Source organism: Anguilla rostrata, chromosome 11, assembly GCF_018555375.3.
Source record: "Anguilla rostrata isolate EN2019 chromosome 11, ASM1855537v3, whole genome shotgun sequence".
Taxonomy (NCBI): Eukaryota; Metazoa; Chordata; class Actinopteri; order Anguilliformes; family Anguillidae; genus Anguilla; species Anguilla rostrata.
Window position 1 is genome coordinate 32196726 of NC_057943.1, and position 21850 is coordinate 32218575.

A 21850-nucleotide genomic window follows, 5' to 3' on the forward strand; every position below is an offset into this window, starting at 1 on the left:
AGCTAGGAGACACTGAAAATGAGTATTTCCGATAAATAGAACAGCTTTGTAATACGTGAATTCTAATGACTTTTAAAAGGACATGAGAAGGGACGAGCGAGAAGAAAGGATATGTCCGAATTTTTAATCGCAGGTCCATGCAATGCGTAGCATCACCACCCGTACTTCCTACATCACTGACCTGAACTGAATTTTGGGTAATTCCCTCAGTCAGCTAAAGGGTGCAGGCCGTCCATACAAGGGCGGGCGCCAGAAACGCAACAACGGGACAGCCCTCGCGGCCTTGACGGGAACGCGACCTCGAGTCCGCCAGTCCAGAAACACAGAGAGGGAGGTTCAGCCGGGGTCCGATGTCATCGGCCCTCCCCAGCCTGGAGACGCCGTTTGAGTCGGCTTCCAGCGAGGACCTCCGGCGGAGCGAAGGCGGCGGGAAAGCCTCGCCGCGGAAACCCGACAACGCGGCCGCGAGATCCCTTTTTGCTGCGGATGCTGATCAGCCAAAGCGCTGGCCCAGGAGGCCGGCGCAGGAAGTGCGGTTTATTTAACGTCCGTCTCGGAGGACCCTGCCAAAGCCGCGCCGTGGACAAGGTGCCCATCGCTCCGGTAAAACACACTTCCCTTCCTTTCCCCCCTCTGTTCTACCCTTTCCTCGTGCTGTACCGTAACCTTGCTCTCCGCAATGCAGTCCTCCTCTTCCTCTAACATAGCCATGCCCTCATCTCTCTACTCTGCCATTCCTCACCCTTGTCTTCTCTCCTCTTCCTTTCTGTTGATGAAATGGTGATGGTGTGATGAGACGTGGAAGAGTAGCTGAGAGATGGAGAAAAAAAGATGTATAGTATCGAGGTGGAAGAGTGAAAGAGTGATGAACACCAGGGTGAAAGTGAAAGAGTGAAAGAGTGATGGACACCATGGTGAAAGTGAAAGAGTGATGGACACCATGGTGAAAGTGAAAGAGTGATGGAACACCAGGGTGAAAGTGAAAGACTGATGAACAGCAAGGAGAAAGTGAAAGAGTGATGGACACCATGGTGAAAGTGAAAGAGTGATGGACACCAGGGTGAAAGTGAAAGAGTGATGGACACCAGGGTGAAAGTGAAAGAGTGATGGACACCAGGGTGAAAGTGAAAGAGTGATGGACACCAGGGTGAAAGTGAAAGAGTGATGAACTCCAGGGTTAAGGAGTGATAGAGCAGCATGGTGACTGAGTGACACGGTGCGGGGGGTGCACATCCCCCAAGGGGACAGGCGAGAGGGTCCCGAAAACGTGGTCCCGGTCCAGGACGCGGGCTCAGGCTGAGGAGGGCGGCGGCAGCGGACTGGCAATGGAATTAAGTATCCGCTCCTTTTTATATCCGCTCCTCTTTATATCCGCTCCTCTTTATATCCGCTCCTCTTTATATCCGCTCCTCTTAATTAAGCGCTAAAAGCCCCGCGGCTACGCTCCCCTCCGCTCGGAGGCGTCTTAGGCGAGGCTAACGGCGATAAGCAGGCCGATCGACTCCGTTATATTTACCGCGGAAGCGCCGGGGAGGGGGGGGAGGGGGAGCGGCTCGAGCGGTGGGTCCTTCCGCCGGAGACGCGGCGGGGATTATCCGCGAGCCTCTTTTATCCGCCGGGCTCAGGCTCCGCCCGCCTGCTCCGGGACGGGAGAGCCAGGCGGAGCGGAGCCGGGCCTCCGGGGACCGGCCTGTTTATTTCTGCCTCGGATGCCAGGAGGTAATGTGCACCCTGGCAGGACACCGTATTCCACCGCCCCCCCACCCCCCACCCCACTCCCCACACCCCCCCCATCCCCCGCCCACCCGCCAGACGCAGAGAACAGACAGCCATTCGCCAGCATCGCAGACACCGTCCGACCGTCGGGCCCGGCAGTCCAGCAGATGTGTCAGCGGTCCGAGGGAGGCCTATTTTCACCTGCCACTCGACCGAAGAGAAAAAGCAGGCTGTAGTACCCCCCCCACCCCCACCCACCGCCCCACAACCCCCACACCACTGCTGTATCCAGGCAGATCTGGGATCAGTCAGGTGGCTGAGGTCTAAATAACTTGCTAACAGCACGCTATCATCTGCAGTATCAGTGACTGAGTTTTGGCCAGGAGATTTGGTGTCCTTTTTTGGGGGGGATGAGCGGTGGACGGGCGGGTCAAAGGTCATGGACGTCAGCCGTAGCGGCTGAAGGTCAGGCTGGTTTTAGCCGCTGCTTGGCCTGGTACGCTTTAGCTGAGCAGATGGCTAATGCACGTGAACTAGAAAAACACAACCTGACGTACACTCATGCATGTGCATTCACATACACACACGATTACACATGCCCACTAACACTCACACTACTATGCACAAACACACTTGGTATTACATTCACACAGACACACACACACACACACAAACAGTATACACTCAGATACGAACACACTCACACTCAGAGAGTGTGTTTGAGTGTGTGTGTGTGCGTGTGTAATACTGTGTGTGAGTGAGTGTGCTTGGATCCGTCTGTATGTGTGAGAGTGTTCATGTCTGAATGTATACTGTTTGTGCGTGTGTGTGTGTGTGTCTGTGTGAACGTTTGATAACTTCTGCCATTAAATAAATAATCATTTAAAAATGAGTCTTGTGTTTACCAAGTTTGCTTTGTCAAGTTTGTCTAATATAACATTTTTTCTAAAGATCTGAGACCAAAAGAGTGACAAATATGCAATAATAGAAGGAATCAGGAACGGGGCAAATACTTCTTCACACCACTGTATGATAGCCTTTCAAATGGAATTAAATTCAGGAATTTTGCAACATCCCAAAGATTTCTCAAAATATATTAATATTTAATAAAGTGTTTCACAGTATCTAAACCTAAAATACAAAATCATGGGTTTTGTGTTATCTTATATCCAAGCATGCCATCAAATTTCCTTTTAATACTATTCCAAAATAACCATGATCTGTGGGCAACCACAGAATGCACGACTATATGTACCTTTATCCATATAACATTTTGCACAGATTACAGCAGTCGGTACCATATCTGGGTCTTGCAATCCAAGTCACATGCAATTTGTGAACGATCTTAAAAATGTGGCAAGCGCTGGGGCAATTCATCTTTATTTCGCGTTCAGTGAAATCGTTTTCCATTCGTCTGCGCTTACTGCAGCTCCGAGGTCTGGCTCCCCAGAATACCTGCTGCCGCTGGTAGAATCCGTCTCCCCGGTTGGCAATTTTCCCAGAAGCCCCATTAGCGGCGGAGACAGATGCGAGACGCTGACGGTGCACGCGCCGGGCGGGCCGGCTGACCCGCCTCCGCCCTCCTCATCTCCGAAACGCGCAAAAACAAACATCAAACGCGCATCCGCAGCGGGGCAGAGCGGAGAGCGGAGAGGCTTAGCCCTCAGACCCTTTTAGCCGAGCGCAAACCGGAATCCTTCGCCCGCTTTTACGTTTTTCTTTTTTCTTTTTTTTTAAAAGCGATTCGCCGCTTTCGTTCTTCGCGGAACCCGAGAGATAAAGAGCAAGTCGCCTTTTCCCAGACATCAGTTCAGCCAAACCGGGCAGAAGAAGACTCTGAGTCACAGGCGCGCATTTAGCCTTGACCTACAAACGCTGGAAATGTAGCGGTTCTGGGGTAATGCGAGTGCTGTATCTGCTAGCACTCTCCCTCTCAAATTTTACTGGCCTAGAACTCGAACCACAGACACACACTCACGCGCACAGACACATGCACGCATATGCACACACATACACACACACACGCACGCACATGCACACACCGCCCCACACACATATTCACACACACATATACATATGCACGTACCTACACACACCCACACACTCACGCAAACACACACATGCACGCACTATACACACACACATACACACATGCACACACAAACACACCGCCTCACACACATGCATACACACATGCACGCACGCAATCACACACTCACACGCATACGCACACACGCGCACGCATATACACGCATATACACGCACACACATGCACACGTATACACACACACCCCCCCCACACATACACACACGTACATACTCGCGCACACACACACACTGATCGAACCGGTTGTAAAACTTGAATATCTTGGCTTCAGCATTGTCAGCCAAGCTAAAACGAGCAATTAAATCAAGAAAGACTTCGAATTGCCTGCACCCTTCAATAAAATCCTGAAGAGTAGCATAGATTTGCCTTCAGCATACAGATGCCTCCAAAGGAAAGCCACATTTCATTTCAGTCAGTTATTTTCCAAACTTTCAAGTGTCAGTACATGCCAGCGCTACGTCTCCAAGCTACTTGGGTCAAGCCACAGATCCTCAAAACTGCTGGTACTGAAAAGATTTGCTATAAACCCTCAATGCAGCCTTCAGCTAAACATCAGGTTTGGGAGCACCGTCCGTCCCTGGGCTAAAATCCAAATATTCATGTACTGGGTACACGAACCAGACAGCTGTGAAAACAGCTCTTTCTCCATGAGGCAACTGAGCTGGCCTATTGAGTTTATACATTAAATAGGAATTCACTCTGCATCATGAACCAGCAGAATGATAGATTTTTCACATGTACTGGAAACACATGGGGAACCCTTTCCAAAAACATTAGCCATTCCTCCTGCTTTTAATTAAAGTTTTGTTTGTAAAGGACAAACGCAGCTCTGATTCGGGCTAAAACTCCACACCGGCGCCGCAAATCATTTAATCTTGGCAAAATCCGCAAAGATGCCGATTCGCAGCGAGCATAATTTTTAATAGGGTGATAAAAATGGCAGATCCTGTTCAAAGTACTCTAGGTAATCTAATCCCCTTGTGAGTACCGCTTGAAGCAGACAGCACATCATCCGAAGGAACTGCAGAGAACGTTCTGGAAGTTTCAAGCAGGGGAAAGGGTTCCAGACGGCTGTAAACCCGGAGTACTCCGCACCTAGACACAATATTCATCACAGTTCGGTGTATTCGCTGATTTTTTTGCTAGACGAGCAGGGCGTGAGCTTGGGAGGCGAGGTTAGCCGTCAGGATCCGAACGGAGTACCGCTTCGCTTCGGGGGTCAGGCCGAGGACACACTTCCGTTCGGAAAGCTTGGCTCAGTCCCAGATCCAAAATAGTGAGGGATGAGAATAGCAAAAGGTTTCTGAAAAGGTCGGGCAGCACACAGAGTCATGGTCAGGAAATGCACACAGAGTCACAGCCAGGAAGCACAGAGTCATGGTCAGGAAGCGCATACAGAGTCATAGTCAGGAAGTCACGATCATGGTTTCCATTTTAGATCAAGAAGGGACTACAGTCATGACTCAAGAAGCCAAGTTAGCAAAAGCCATCCAACACAAACCCATTAGGTCACAGCGATAAGGCTAAAGCGATAAGGTTCTAAGTTTGTATTGGACTGTTAAATGTCACCTGTGTAGTCACACCACTAATCCCAAAAAAGAGGTGTCTCCCAGCTAAATTCCACATGGATGCTGGCTATCCTGACTTAGGGTTTTTAAGAGGTTGAACCAGCATCTACTGTCAACCTCAGATACTGAATTCTTTAAAAGTCTGCAGCATGCAGTATAATTGGCTATTTAATGAGCTTGGCAGAGAGGCCCCTCACTCTCCGGTACTGAAAGGCCCAGCAGGGTTAGAGAAGCCCTACACTGCCCCATACTGAAAGACCCAGCAGGGTTAGAGTAGCCCTACACTGCCCCATACTGAAAGACCCAGCAGGGTTAGAGTAGCCCTACACTGCCCCATACTGAAAGACCCAGCAGGGTTAGAGTAGCCCTACACTGCCCCATACTGAAAGACCCAGCAGGGTTAGAGTAGCCCTACACTGCCCCATACTGAAAGACCCAGCAGGGTTACAGTAGCCCTACACTGCCCCATACTGAAAGACCCAGCAGGGTTAGAGCAGCCCTACACTGCCCCATACTGAAAGACCCAGCAGGGTTAGAGTAGCCCTACGCTGCCCCATACTGAAAGACCCAGCAGGGTTACAGTAGCCCTACACTGCCCCATACTGAAAGACCCAGCAGGGTTAGAGCAGCCCTACACTGCCCCATACTGAAAGACCCAGCAGGGTTAGAGCAGCCCTACACTGCCCCATACTGAAAGACCCAGCAGGGTTAGAGCAGCCCTACACTGCCCCATACTGAAAGACCCAGCAGGGTTAGAGTAGCCCTACACTGCCCCATACTGAAAGACCCAGCAGGGTTAGAGCAGCCCTACACTGCCCCATACTGAAAGACCCAGCAGGGTTAGAGTAGCCCTACACTGCCCCATACTGAAAGACCCAGCAGGGTTACAGTAGCCCTACACTGCCCCATACTGAAAGACCCAGCAGGGTTACAGTAGCCCTACACTGCCCCATACTGAAAGACCCAGCAGGGTTACAGTAGCCCTACACTGCCCCATACTGAAAGACCCAGCAGGGTTAGAGTAGCCCTACACTGCCCCATACTGAAAGACCCAGCAGGGTTAGAGCAGCCCTACACTGCCCCATACTGAAAGACCCAGCAGGGTTAGAGTAGCCCTACATTGCCCCATACTGAAAGACCCAGCAGGGTTAGAGAAGCCCTACACTGCCCCATACTGAAAGACCCAGCAGGGTTACAGTAGCCCTACACTGCCCCATACTGAAAGACCCAGCAGGGTTAGAGCAGCCCTACACTGCCCCATACTGAAAGACCCAGCAGGGTTACAGTAGCCCTACACTGCCCCATACTGAAAGACCCAGCAGGGTTACAGTAGCCCTACACTGCCCCATACTGAAAGACCCAGCAGGGTTACAGTAGCCCTACACTACCCCATACTGAAAGGCCCAGTATGGTTAGAGAAGCCCTACACTGCCCCATACTGAAAGACCCAGCAGGGTTACAGTAGCCCTACACTGCCCCATACTGAAAGACCCAGCAGGGTTACAGTAGCCCTACACTGCCCCATACTGAAAGACCCAGCAGGGTTACAGTAGCCCTACACTGCCCCATACTGAAAGACCCAGCAGGGTTAGAGAAGCCCTACACTGCCCCATACTGAAAGACCCAGCAGGGTTAGAGCAGCCCTACACTGCCCCATACTGAAAGACCTGGCAGGGCAGTGCGGTGTGTTTGAGGCATAATCCCAGCCCTGACCCCTCGTCTCTCTGACAGTGGCTCAGCTCCTATTCTATCCCAGAGCAGCAGCAGAGATAATCCCCCAATCTGCCTTACAGACTGCTACCTCACACACATGCACACACACACACTCACACACACACACACACGCACTCACACATTCACACACACGCACTCACACATTCACACACTCACACACACAACTACTCACACACACACACACACGTGCACACACTCACTCACAGACCAAAAATTCTACATTTACACTCTAATACATTACAAAATGAACTCATGTTTATTCATATGAATAATGAGATTCCAGATTTCACTGAAATAGTTTTCACTGGCTGGGTGATAATGGGTGAGTTTCTCTCCGTTCCTTTTTTGCTTTTAGTAAAAAGCCTTCTTTGTCTCTGAGCAATGTGACTGTAGCACACACACAAACGCACACGCACATGCACACACGATCTCTCTCGCTCACACACACCCAAATTTATTCACACCCTTGATTAAGATGAGTAATACGGATTCTTTCCAAGAAGAAACTATTCTTTTCCCTAAAACATCAGTCACAATTACTCACACCCCTAATGATTCTTTTAAATAAGATCTGTGCTGCGGCTTCCTGTTCCACTGGGGTAAAAATGAGGTGAGGCACATATCGTCCGCCCATCACCATGGGGAATGGCAAAGAATGGAATGGGAATGGAGACAAAGGGTTATTTCTATTGATTGTTATAAAAGCACTGGGAGAGCAGCAAACTTTCCTGGCAGAGGAAGCAAGTGCACCTTACCCCCGCACAGGGTGACAGAGGGGCGTTTTAGGAGGCGGAGAAGAATTCAGGGGCCACGGCCGGAGACCAGCAACGTCGGCTCCATCTCGGGAAACAGAAAGCCTCGAAATCTATCATCAGATGCCACTTCCATGCTAATAGGCATTTCTGGAATGGTTTCCAGACAAAGACGCCTCTAACATCAGCGCAATCAATAAAAATAAGTGTCTGGAGTTTGCCGAAGCACAAGTATGCACGCACGCACGCGCGCACGCGCTCACTCTCCCTCTCCCTGCGTTTCGCCCTCTTAAATAAAGAAAAATGCTAAAGATCCCACTCCGCCCAGTAGTTCCTTTGTCCCGTTCCAAATATCCTCCCACTTCGATAATTCCACCGCGAATCATAAATAGAAACCGTCCGCTCAGAAATGTTCTGATGAATAGGAGCGATTCACACGCTGAACCCTGCGTGCCAGACTGCTGCTGCTGCTGCTGCTGCTGGAGGGCTAGGCTAGGCTAGCCTCCTCCTCCATCGCAGAGCCCGCAGCACCGCTCCCCCCGTTTACACTGTATATGCTTAATCAAAGTTCAATAAAATTCCATTACCAACACAAAGGGGTATTCACGCACAATACCTTCTGATAAAGACCTTGCTGTTCTCGTGCAATGTTACTGTCGTCATATTGCGGTAAAATAGTCAAGTCAATCCAAGTTTAAAAAACAAAAAACTTTCTGAAAAACCTTCTTCTGTTTGAAAACATAAGGCCAGGTCTCTGGGTGATGAAACACTTCTTGGAGAGTTCGGTCAGTCTGCAGTTCATTTCTTGGAGACAAACGTGAAAAACAATGTGAATTCTCCTCTCTCCTCAGAGAAAAGTACAGTATGGACACACACACACACACACACACAGATGCACACACACACACGTACACACACACAGACACACATGCATACATACATGCACACAGACACACACACACACACCACACTGATTTCCTGAACTACCAAATGACCTCTGACATCTATTCATACGAATAATAAGAATTCATGGCCGCACCACATTCCTCTGAAATAGCTTTCATCGATTGGGCGATAATAGACGAGTTCCTCCGTTTCGCGTTTTCGGATCAATCTTCTTGCAAGTATAAGGAATGAATCAGCAACATGACTATCGCTCAGTTCGACAGACACCCATGACCGACACGCGAGACCAAAATAACACGCAGACGGACCGAAATAGCTGAACAGGCGTTAGCGTGTGTAACGCGGCTGGGACGTCCCGGCGGAGGTCCGGCGGCGGCGCGGACACGGGCGCGGACGGCGAGGCCGCTCGTAGGAGCGCAGAGAGCGGAGAAACAGCAGCCATTAGCCTCCGCAGGAGGACGGGAAACGCGACGAGGCCCCTGATAAATAAAAGAAAGGAGATGAAAGGGCTTCTGACTCCGCGCTGGAGCGTTCGCTGGAGTGCTCCAATCTGTCAGCCCTCTGGGGGGGGGGGGGGAGGGGGGGGAATTATCTAAAGCCTGCTGTCAAAGACCCCCCCCCCCCCCCCCCCCCACCCCCCGACCCCCAGGCGCAGGAAACGCATCGATTACCGCGCGAGGAGCTGGGCCGTCTGACAGCGACGGTTTCCGGAGGGAGGAGGGGGGCGGGGGGTGGGGGTGGGGCCGTGCGGGAAGCGGACGGCGGGGGCTCGGCCGGTCTGCGGCTCGTCTCCGGCGGAGCTCTCGCCTTCCTTAAGCAGGTTCGTTAACTCCGAACCGCGACTCCAGCCCGTCACGGCGCGGCGCGGCCACCACGACCGCGTCCCGACCGCCCGGTCGACCCGGTTTCTCCGAAGCGCGGGCCGAAGCTCCGAAAAGGCCGACGGGGGGCCCACCGATCGGACCGTCCCGCTGCAGGAGGCCAGGCCCCGAAGCCTCGACTGCACTGAGCAGATAAACATATGAAAGGCTTTGTCAGGTCTTCTTCTTCTTCTTCTGCTTCCTCCTCGTCCTTTTAAATGAGGGACCCAGAGAAGCCGTAGGAGGTTTGGTTACATCCCAGATACCGTCAGCGTTGGGGCTCCACGCACGAGAACCGCCCCTCACCCGCCCCCTGCCGCCACCGACACGCTTCGCTAAATAAAATCTCAAAACCAATCAAGCGCCGCTACCGGCCTCCTCTCCCTCGATTCTTCATCAGTAAACACATCCTCCTCCTCCTCCTCCTCCTCCTCCAGCTCCTGCTCCAGCCACCCCTCAGGGAAGGTTGGCTGGGACACACCGGAGGAGAACGAGGCAGTACTGGAGGGGGGGGGGCGGGCGTGAGGGGGGTGGGTCAGAACCAAGCAGCGGGCTCCGGTAGAAAGCGGGTCGCGCGGATGATGTCACGCACAGGAACCCGCGTGACGAGAGCCGCGCTCGTAGGCACGCCGCAGCGCGGCGGCCGGAGCCAAGACGAGGCCGCGAGCAGCCTTCTCTCCTTTCCATTTCCAAAAAAAACCAGTTCTCCTCCGAGGAAAGTACCGCGGGCTGCAGGAGTCCCGGTTTCCCGTGGCCCGTCCGTGGAGAACAGGCCGTTTTGGGCCGGGGGGGGGGTATATCTGTGGCTCTGTACCGTGTGTGGGATGTGTCGGTAAGCCGGGACACGGAGAGAATCGCTTTTTTGGCTCTTTTTTTTTTCATCCCCGCAAATCCGGGAGCCCTCTGGCTCTTCTCTCCCGAATTGCCAGGGCTGCACATCTGGGGGTGTGCAGAGGCTTCTAGACTTTTCCGCTTCTCGCTCCACATAACGGCTAAGCAAAGCACCGGGCTCGGCTCCACCTCGGATAACGTTACACGCTCTGTGTGTGTGTGTGTGTGTGTGTGTGTGTGCGTGTGTGGCACCTCCTGACGATGCGGTGGGAACGCGGGTGAACTAAAGTGACCCCCGCCAGGACCCGTTGTCCAACCCAACCTCCCCTCCCTCCCCCCCCTCCCTCCAGAGCCTCACGCCTGCGCTCTGGAATTCCAGCAGAAATACCACAGAGATTCCCATGGGCTCCTTGACCTACTCGCAACCCGCCAGGATCAGGACATAACCTTCAAGAATGGTACGCCCCACCCTCCCACCCCCCCCCCCCCCATTTCTCAGAAATAATGGTGCGTTCCAAATCTGAATCGGGTCCTTCTTCCGTCCCTACCTTCGAGGGTGACCTCCTTGCCGGTCTTCTTCAGGGCCTGGACGGCTTCGTCGTGCGTGGCCTCGCGGAGGTTGTAGCCGTTGACCGAGAGGATGGCGTCCCCCACGTATAGCGCCCCCGTCTGGTCGGCCGCCAGCCCCTTGAAAATCTTGGAGATGAGAATGGGCATCTTGTTTTCCTTCCCTCCTACAGAGGAAATTTAAAAAGAAAGATGTTTTATTTTGTATATCTCCCCCAATATAACCTTCAGCTGTTCTGAAGAACATTCCACAGTAACCCCCCTTCCCCTTTGTGGTTTACGATATTGAATGTCACAGTCCCTCTAAATGAGAATTAAGGAGGTGTTTGTTTGGAGAGTGGAGGTGTGACCGGGCTGAAAAAATGCACTGAATTTTGTCAATATTTATCCTCCCAGCTAGTGCGTTTGTGCTAATAACTCCCGAGGCCAGGCCGGCTTGTGCAAATTTAAAAATAAAGGATCAGAATAGTCTGAAAGGATTTTATTTCGCGACTCCAGAACAACATTAGTTATGAGTCTGCTGCATTACACACAGGCCACATTGAAAAGGTGCACCAAAGCCAAACTTGTATGTGGGCTCACCATATATGTCCTTGGTACAGATGTCACTTCAGGGCACGACAGCTGCTTAAACAGCAATGTTTCTGGGGTTAACTTGACTCTGAGAAGAGTACATGTTACTCCGATAGAGTACATTTGATCCCTTTGGCCTCAAATAAACTCAGAATTAAATGAACACTGGGGAAAAGTCCTGTGTTGAGCCAATAATGTCATGGCTTGGCACTACGCTCTTCCCACTGAGATAAGCTTCTGAGTTCCGGTAAGAGCCCCATAGCTTTGCTCCCAGTGTCCTAATTTAATTTTTCCCCATTATTTTGAAACCAGAGACAGGTGAGACCCGGGAAACAATTGTGTATCGCAGCCAATGAGGGGCCGAGCTCATTCACCCTACCCACGGCCCTCTGCGTTTTTAGTGCCATCGTGGGTCAACTTGATCAATAAGTTCCTCGGCTTTGTCCATCTCTGTATGGTAATGTGACATTTTATGTTGGTTTCGCTTGAAATATTTCCTACAAGACACAGGTGTGACAGTGTAAAGTTACAAGAACAAATCTCACAACATTTATGAACCGGAGGAGTCCTTCTGAGAATCTTTGGCTTCTCATATTGATTTTTTAAAATGTAGGAGTTTCTCCCACCAACATTTTCCATCAGTTTCTGTAAAAGCAAAGCTGCCTTAACTCTCCCAAAATCTATGGGCAAAGTGCTGTGGTTTTCCATTGAAACCCTTCTGGAACTGACAGATTCTCAACCAAAACCGCAGGCTTGGGGTGAGAATTAGTTAAGCAAAGCAAAGGTAAAGATCAATTTGGTGGAGCCTTATGTGTGCGTGTGTGTGTGTGTGTATGTATATGGATCTTGGGCAGTTCCTTTTGGCTTCCATACTTTGCTCTTGCCATCACCCTGATAAACGTCAATCATGGTCTCATCTGTCCTTAAGACCTTTTTGCAGAACTCTGCTGGCTCTTTTAGGTACTTCTCAGCAAACTTCGGTCATTAGCTGCTGAGGTCTTCCTTGGTCTACCAGGCCCTTTGCGATGACTGAGTGCACCAGTGCTCTCTTTCTTCTTAATGTTCCAAACAATTGATTTTGGTAAGCCTAAGGTTTGGCCTGTGCCTCTGACCGTTTTTTCATATTTCTCAGCTTCATAATGGCTTCTTTGACATTTATTGGCACAACTCTGGTCTTCATGATGACAAACGACAATAACAGACTCCAAAGGCAATCAAAAGCCTAGAATCAAGACTAGACACTGAAAGCTACCATGTACCTACATACAGGAAGGAAGTACACTAATCAGACTAATCAGAAACACTTAACATTATGGTGACATGAAAAAGGGGGGACTATGTATAAAAAGCACTGTAATTTCTACATAGTGAGCAAAATGCACAAAATACCATTTAATAAAAGCGGAATCTGCAAATAAAATGTCTTTTTCCTAAAAATGACGGAATTCACTGTGCACATATGCGTATATATATATATATATACACACATAAGCTGTGTAAATATATATATATACATAAGCTGTGTAAAACAATCTTGATAATGGTGTCTCATTACACTGCCATCAGATCATCAGTCTAACATCGATGACATCACTTCCTGCCACTTCCTGGGGCAACGTTTTTAATGGTCCCACGCATGGGCAGGCATTATTACATAAACAGGCACGGAGACATTATGACTTACTCTATTATGACTTCACCCTGACCACAGAACCGTGAATTGTCGAAACAGAGCTCCAATTAGGGGCCCTGGGCAATCTTGGTGCGATCATCAAGGTTAATAGAGACAGTACAAATGCTCAGAGGAATTAGCTAGAATTTTACAGTGTACTACTCTCAATGACCTGTGGCTATAACCAGTAATGACCTGTTAATGAATCAACTTGCCCCCGCCCCCCCCCCAAAAAAAAATTTAAATAAAATAAAATACATTTTTGTGTGCCCACCACGGGAGGATGGTGGATTTACGTCGACAGCAACCTGCGCTCTGTTTGCTTCCTCGCCTGCCCCGGCCTGCGGGGATGTTTGCACGCTGAAATTCGTGGCGCGGAGGTCAGAGAGAAACGAGATGAGAATCTCGTAGGGACCGCGGCGAGCCCCGAGCGTCGGATCCCGCCGCTCGCCGTCGCCGCCGCTCTCTCTCCGTTCCGCTCTTCGCGTCGGGCGGCCTTCCAGTAATGACGGCGCCTGACCCCGCGGAGGGAAAGGTTAACGGAGCTGGAGGACGGTGAAGAAAACAGCACCGCCTGGCCCCCGGATTTACCGCCTGCTGGCGAATCGTTCCCTCGGCGACGGTCCCCGGGAACTCGCCCAGTTAATTCTGCGATACGCCAGAGCCGCTGTTTCGCAAGGACCCCGCGGACCCCCCTGCGCTCTGGGAACCGCTCAGACGCTCGCTCTAACCGTCGGCCTTTCGGCACCCCTCCCCCCACTCCCTCGCGACTCTGAACGCCGAGCCGGGACGCACGGACAGGCACGCACAGACTGACAGCCCCCGCCGAACTGGCGTTGCCCCCCACCCCCCTCCCCTCCCCCCACTGCTTACGGAGAGTTCCGGAAGGCTCGTTCGCAGCGACTTGCTCTATGATTCGCACCTCGGCCACAGATCGCCCGGCGCTCGACCAGAAAGCGACGGAGACCCACTTCCGCAGTGCTGCAGGCCGAGCCATTATGCTAATTTATTTCTTGTTCAAGTTTAATGCCATATGGTGACACTCTTAATGACTGTATTTTGCATAGCGCTTGGTCAAGGACCGTGAAACACATATTATTAGCATCCCATTAGGGAAATCAGTCTCTTCCTCCAAGTGGGGGTGTGGAGAAACGGTAGTTATTGCGTCTCCACCTGAGGGACATTTTCTCTTTAAATATACTACTTTTAAAGAGCTGAATTGTGAAATGCGAGGCAAAATGGACACATCAGGGAATTCTGAGTTGCGTTGCCATATCCTTACAATGCGTTCTCTAGACAGGGTTCAAGCAAACACGTAAAACAGCACACATTTGTGGAAATTTAGGAAATCCATGCTTATATTTGGATAGCTAATTTATTAGATCTGCCTGCAGCAAGACATTTTAGAAACACAGAAAACACATTCAGGAATTTGAAGGAAAATAGTGTGTAGATTGGCAGGTAAAATGTTCCACTGATTGAGAGAGCCCTACAAAAACAACCTGGCAACCTGGAGATATATTTTTGTAGAGGAGGGGAGAGCATAGATTAGAATATTTGGTGGAAAACTGTGTTTTCAAAAAACCCTGTCTCTTACCTACAGCTCGCTGAAGCACTTAAAAAATAAAAAATCATAAATGGAAAAACTGCTTGTGGCCATTCATCCATTTCCAAACTGAAACAAATGTTGTTGGTTGAGAGTATGTTACTTGATCTAATTATGGATGGGCACTCCGATGTGTTCCAAACCTTACACTTGTGTTCTACCCAGAGTGTACACCAGGTGCGGAACTAAAAGCGATCAAGTGCGCTCAACACTCAAGAACTCAAGAACGCAACAAGGCAAGAATGAAAGATTTCCCCGGAAGTTCTCTTCGTGTTCTTGGGATGACTAAGAAACTAAGTGCTCTTCGAAGCAAACTTTTCCATGCTTTCCCTTTCCAGTAGCCATTGCGTTTTTTCTGCTCTGTATTTCAGAATAAGAACGATTTACTCAGCCAAGAAAATGGCGACGCAAGGCAGAAGAATTTTGTGCACAAGCGTAATTATATTACGATTTTTGTAGTGTCAATGTGTCTGTAGTGTCATTCACACAACATTTCCGATATTATTCGTACTTTTGTTCTTAAAAATGTTCCTATGAAAAACCAATATGGGATTCTTGACGTGTGCAGACTTTACTTTTGTACATATCCCAGGTGTATGAGATGATGAATGCTGACGGTTTGTAAAAATCTATCCACAATCCTGTTGATGTGAGTAGCATAAGGAGACAGGCATGAACAAATACAGATTTTTAAAAATGATGAATGCCAAAATGTTCCTGGAAATGTTCTTACACACAGTTGTGTGTCAAATGTGATTGTACACATTTCGTGAATGAGGCCCAAGGTGTTCCTTGCCAAGGTTAGAGGTCAATAGTCGTGGCATCAATAGTCGTGTGGGACGAAGGTGCACAGTGGTAGGAACTGTCTTGGAACAGAAAGTCGAGTTCGTTCCCAAGTAGACCTGCGTTGTACCTTGAGCAAGGTACTTAACCGAAATTGCTTCAGTATATATCCAGCTGTATAAATGGATACAATGTAAAAATGCTAAAAGTTGTGTAAGTCGCTCTGGATAAGAGCGTCTGCTAAATGCCTGTAATAATAATAATAATAACATCAGAGTACAAGTGCGTTTTGAATTGAACAGATTATAAGCGTCCTTACACTCTTACACTTCTTACCAGAACACAAGAACATAGAACACAAGTATAAGGAGCTGGATCGTTTGACTCCATTCACTAAAAAGAGCCTTTCGTTTCGCTCTCATGTGGCTCTTCATTCAAGTATACTTCAGGGTTTTCGAAAAAATGTGGTTTCATGGTGCACTTACGTACTGCAAGTGTCAACGCATGCAACAGTGTATGGTGTTTGTGATATCTCTATCCTTTTATTTAGTGTAATATATAGGCCTATGTTTATTGTTTAATGTGGTATATTAATTATTAATTATTCACAGTATAATTAAATATGACTTGATCCCTTCTTGCTATGCCATACTAATGTGATAAGGAAATATATCTACTACTACTCTTTTCCCATTTTAACGCCCATTATTAAGGAAACCAAAAATACTTAGCTCTCCATTCCACCCTGCATTCCGAGTCTTAGTTGAGCTCACACAAGCTCCATTTGTGAATGTGAAGGCAGAAGTATTGAAGTTTTAACCGTAGCACGGCTGTCTTTGACGTCGCTGAAGAAAGGGAGAGCGCTGTAATGAATAATGTACGCCTTTGAATGTGTAACAGCGACCGAACTGCTTCCTTTGAACGGTGCCTGTGCATAAAGTTTATGTAGCAACCGCAGCGCTCACAGTGCCATTGTCTGTCTGGCCACGTAACGTTAGCTAACGAGGGGGGGGGGGAGAGACAGCCAAACTGAATGGATTGTTTACCGAAAAGAATCTGTTCAAAAAGAGCCATTCCATCGCCAGGTCCAATCAGAGCCGCTGTTTGTTAGCCTTCGGCCCGGTCCCATGCACACCTGATTCCAATCCACTTAGATTCCAATCAGCCCAGCAGTGTGTCGGCTGGTCGTCCCCTGATACACAGGTAGAGACAGACGGGGTACCGCTTCAGGCCCAAATGGGGCCCACCGGGTCACACCAGCGCAGGCGGAACCATGGAACCCTTCTGCCTAGCAACAGATCCGGAACCTTTGACCGTCACTGCTCCGTGTTCCTGCTCCCATATTACACGGCGCGCATTCCACTTAAATAATGGAAAAGGGCCTTTAACATGGGAGGATATCAAACTTTTTTGCGCAATATGTGTAGACACTTGAAAAAATGGCTGGCACATCTGCACTCGTGGTGCTAAAAGGCAGTTAGATCTGGTTCCCTTCATTTGGCACCCCCGAAGAAAACCTCCTCCACTCTGCAATTTGATTCTAACCAGATTCTAATCAAATTCAAATACCTTTCAGTCACAACATATGAGCACCATGCTAGAAATAGCAAGACCGTGATAGGTAATGATACACTGAATGAAATATACCGTAAATTGATTATAAAAGTAAGAAGACGCCCCCAAACTGTTACATTTCTCGGTGGGTACTTTCCCACTGTCAGCAACAGAACAAGTAATGCTGTTAACAAAGCACTTTCTTGCCATTCAATCGCCTGTAATTACCTGGATAACTACCATGTCAACACTGATTTGCCTGCACGCATTGTTCACAATGCTAAAAGTTTAATGGTCAGTTTAGTGTGTGTGCAGCCCTCTATTAAAACCATTCTTCTGTAACCACAGGCAAACGCGCCAGCTCCTTTGTGTAGAAGAGTTCTACGCAACTACAGACTCCTTGCTCACAGCTGGAGGTCTTATTTTCTCACCTGAAGGCATTCATGTGCTGACAGGAGAGGGAGGCCTCAAGACACTCTCAGTATAGGGTGAAGGAGCCACACGAGGTCAGCGGCTGACTTGTCTCAACCAATCAAAATCCTTTTTTCCCCCTCTTCTCAGAAAAACAGCATTGCTGGCAGCAAGCTACTGCTAACACGTGCTCCACACAGTTTGGGTTTTGCTAAAATATTCACTTTCACTTTCAGGAGAGTATACAGCATTACAATCGTGCGGACAGACAACAGAGTTAATATATCCAGTAGAGACAAAATGTACTCAATCGTTCAATGCATTCCATGCTGCGGTGCATTTGGGTTTGGTTGCTGTAGGGAGCTGTATGAAGAGGTGGCGCTTCGAGAAAGGATTCCCACATAGGTCCCCCTAAAATGACCCCGCTCTGACAGAGAACCCCTACCTCAATAAAGCAGTTAACTGCTGACACCTTTCATCCAACACCCACGACAATCTGTACGCCGATGCTGAGCCTGTTTAATATGTAACCGTATGATTAATTAGTTTTACCATAGCTTTTTCATTCTTAACGTAACTCAAATTTCGAGGCAGCCCTAGAGGATCATCTCACGGCACCCACTGTGAAAAACACCAAAACACCAAATACCAAATATGTAAACAAAAGATAATGACAATGGTTTTCCTTTCTATCTATGAGATTGCAGCCCACTCAAGTGTGACTGTTGATTTCCTTACCGGATGAAGTACTAGTGGAAAGATGCCTTATCTCGGTTTCCGTTCGTCAATGCGAAACCGCACACATATCAGCCCAGTTACAAAAACCAGGGGACCACGGATTGGCATTCTTCGTGAAGCTGGCAAACTCCAATGGTTACGCGAGGTATTGCAGTTTAGTAAGCCTCAGGTGCCAAAAAGCAAAATTCCCCATTTAAGTTAAAAGCCTGGCCAAATTGTACTATTTTGAACATTTATTTCAATTCTAAAATTTCTTCACACTGAACTAATTACTCTCCATGGACCGATTTTTCCCACAGAAGAAGATGTGATTTTTTCCATTCCATTTTGGTCTGCATGTACATGCTTACATGGGCACACCAGTACATTAAAGTGCACGAGGCTGTGTAAAGCATGGGGAGGGGGATTGAGCCAGAAGAGCCTTGAAGTTGCCTGCACTGAACCGATGCATCAGAATACGTTGAGTTTTCCACCCAGTAGAGAATGCATCCACCTTCAGAGTAATTACTGCTCTGATTATATTGTTACTTTGATATTATTATTATTATTATTATTATTATTATTATTATTATTAATAATGTTAATCATGATGTCTGCAATACCTTCGTGTTCTTGTTTCCTGAAAATAATGAAAATGAGCCAATATTGCATTTAGGTGACAAGCTTCTATTTTATAACTACATACTGTGTACATAGCCAATAACATAAAGCATGTTGTATGTTCATTTGAATAAAATAAGTTAAAAATATTGATCACATATTTTGCTTTCTTTCATGCACCACACAGGCTTTCAAGACAAAGCAAGTAGATAAATCCAAGTGAATTATATTTGTTTCTCCTGTCTGCAGCCAACTGTCACTTTTCAATGATGAATTTGATGCATTTTATTTGAGATCAGGGTAATGTTGTCTAAAGGAATTCATCACAGGCTAAGAATAGCTAGGAACCATATCATCTACGGCACCTGTTTACATTAGACTACAATGGAATTACCAAGTTACTGACCAGATGTCTATTTTGGAAGTCAGTTGTCTATCTTCTTTAAAACAGTACTGTAGCTAGCTAGCTACAATAACCCAGAATAGCTGATGAAGTGCATAACACTTCTTGACTAGCATACCCAGCGACAGACAAAGCTTTGAAACTGAGCTTTGGCTCAAAAGCGTGAGCTTGCCATGCTCACTCAGCGGTACAAGTCATTGCTCTGTTCTGTCTTTACCGTGATCCTTAACTTTGAAGTACCCATTGCCCATGCTCTGGTGCCAAAAAGACCCGTAGTCAAACATGGCAGCCTCTACGTAAGCTAAATCTGTCTCCAGTTCCTGTATATCATGTCAAAAATACATTTAACAAATAAACGTACACACTTAGCCCAGGACGCCTCCTCTCGGTTATTCTGAGTGGCATATCTTCCCTTTAAGGGAAATGCCTTTGGCACCAAATCGAAGTCAGCTTCATTCTGTTGTAGCCTGCTGTAGCGCCCCTCACCGCGACAGTTGACACTTCAGCTCGCGCTTGCGTTGCATTAAAAATTGCAGGTGAAACATTGTAGAACGCAACGGAGGCATGAAATCGACTTTGCTTACCTCGAGGTGTCTGCGTCCGCGTATTTATGTAGGGTATCTTTAGGCCCTTCGGGTGTCCCTTCAGCAAACCGATAACGCAGCGCGTGGCGTCTAGGCATCAGCACACTACTGTGCTTTTTATTTTTGGATTAAGTACTTAAATCCACAGTAGGATGAGTCGCAGAAAGAACAACTGTTCCTTTTACAGTAGATATATCCACCCTAAAATATCCTTTTTATCTCCGTAGCCTACTCCCGGCCCCCCATTACATTCAGCACCCTTAAAATAATAGATTTTTTCTGATGAAAAAAAATGTTTGCTTGTTTTCCTCGTGAGAACACTGGACTTTTTGCATGACGGGCAAAAATGCCATTTAATAACTGATAGCACAGATATAAGCTATATATATATATTTAAAAAATAGCCTACCCGCTAAAAATGTAGCATACGAAATAAACGAGAAGTCTATGCCTATATGACAGCCAAACTGTAAAGCAAAGCAACTTGTTTGATTTCGAAGTTGATTGTTAAATGGTTATTAAGAAAATATAACTTTTGTGTAGCCTATCGCATGATCAACAGTCGTGGGTTATAATGTGATTTGACATTTGGCTTCCTAAACACATGGGCGGAGTTCACAAAGTCAGAAGCTTGCCTAAATTAACTGGTTTTATCCTTATCCGTCAGGATTTCTTCATTTGAGGCATGCACAAGGAGAGTTTACAGTTCTAGTTATATTGTTATGTTACAGCGTGTTTTTGAAGCGGTCTCCTTAATTTGTGGATATTTATAACTTTGTGTAGGTTAATTTGAAAGTGCCACATAAAGCGGCAGACATTTAAGACGAAAAGATTTCGTAACAAATTCACGTTTGTGGTTTCCTTGTTTGCTACTCACCTTTAATGCTAATTCCGAGTCCTCCAACGTCTTGCTTAGTAACTCGCACAGTGCGCTTGACGTTTGTTATAGATTCTGGGACCGGAGAACTAGATCCGAGGTTGGAAGGGTCCCCGTTCACTGCTCCGGCAGGACTCGGACTCTGGTTTGGTTTAACGGCTTCCGATGAGCTGTCGCTGGGGCTGACCGTCAAGGTTTCCTCGGTGAGACAAGCCAGCATACGGACCCAGCGATCCGCGGAGACTCGGAGCTCCAGCAGTCCACTTTTCTGCGCTTTCATCCCGGCAGCCATGTTCAACGCATTCCTGGGATGTCTGCACTCTGTACGGGTTGGCAGTCCTACACACAGATGAGGGTGGGAAAACTGAGATAGGCTACCACCAGAGACACGCCGGATCCTCCCTTTCGCTGCCTCTCGGTCGCACGTAGCAATGTGTGGTTAGAAGCGTCTTCTTTTCACACTTCTCTAGAAATAATTAGCTGGCAAACTAACACAACTTGTTTTCCGAGAGGTAGGCAATGGATGGAGATCTATAAAATTCGAATACTGCTGACAGGAGACGTGGTTAATTGTTGCGGAAACTTATCTGGACACAGGCCTATTTAAAATGAAAAAAATACGTTTGTAGCCTGCGGTAGCCTATGTCGTGTTTAACGCGTAGGCTTATTGCAATAAATCCAACCTTAATAAACGTATGATATAGGCCTATTAGCCTACTCAGCAGCCAGTCTGCTCTGGATTCACACATTTTCTACAATGAGTAGAACTCCGTTCTAAATGAGTTGGATTCGCTTAATTTTGGAAACCACAGACAGATGATCCCTACATAGGGGAGACCGAGTGTCGGTTGTGCCTTATTTCTTATTTTACGCGACTGTTAAGAGACCGCTTGCTCATAAAGGACAGCATTTTCAAATTAACAACTTAAGCACTTCTTATTAACTTTTGGTTATGTTCATTTAAATCAATCGCTGAAGTGAAAGTCAAATGCTGGCTTCAAACTGAAT

The 21850-nt window shown here is 48.0% G+C and overlaps 1 protein-coding gene across 1 annotated transcript in view; it reads right to left on the bottom strand.

The window, feature by feature from the left end:
• LOC135234620 (alpha-1-syntrophin-like) overlaps window positions 1–21583 on the bottom strand; it is a 42890-nt gene extending 21307 nt beyond the window's left edge. The window contains exons 1-2 of the mRNA XM_064299419.1: window positions 20843–21583; window positions 11023–11208 (exon numbers count right to left, since the gene is read on the bottom strand). Of these exons, the coding sequence (XP_064155489.1) occupies window positions 11023–11208; window positions 20843–21134 (478 nt within the window). The 5' untranslated portion in view covers window positions 21135–21583. The remainder of the gene's footprint in view (window positions 1–11022; window positions 11209–20842) is intronic.
• Window positions 21584–21850: the final 267 nt, after the last annotated feature.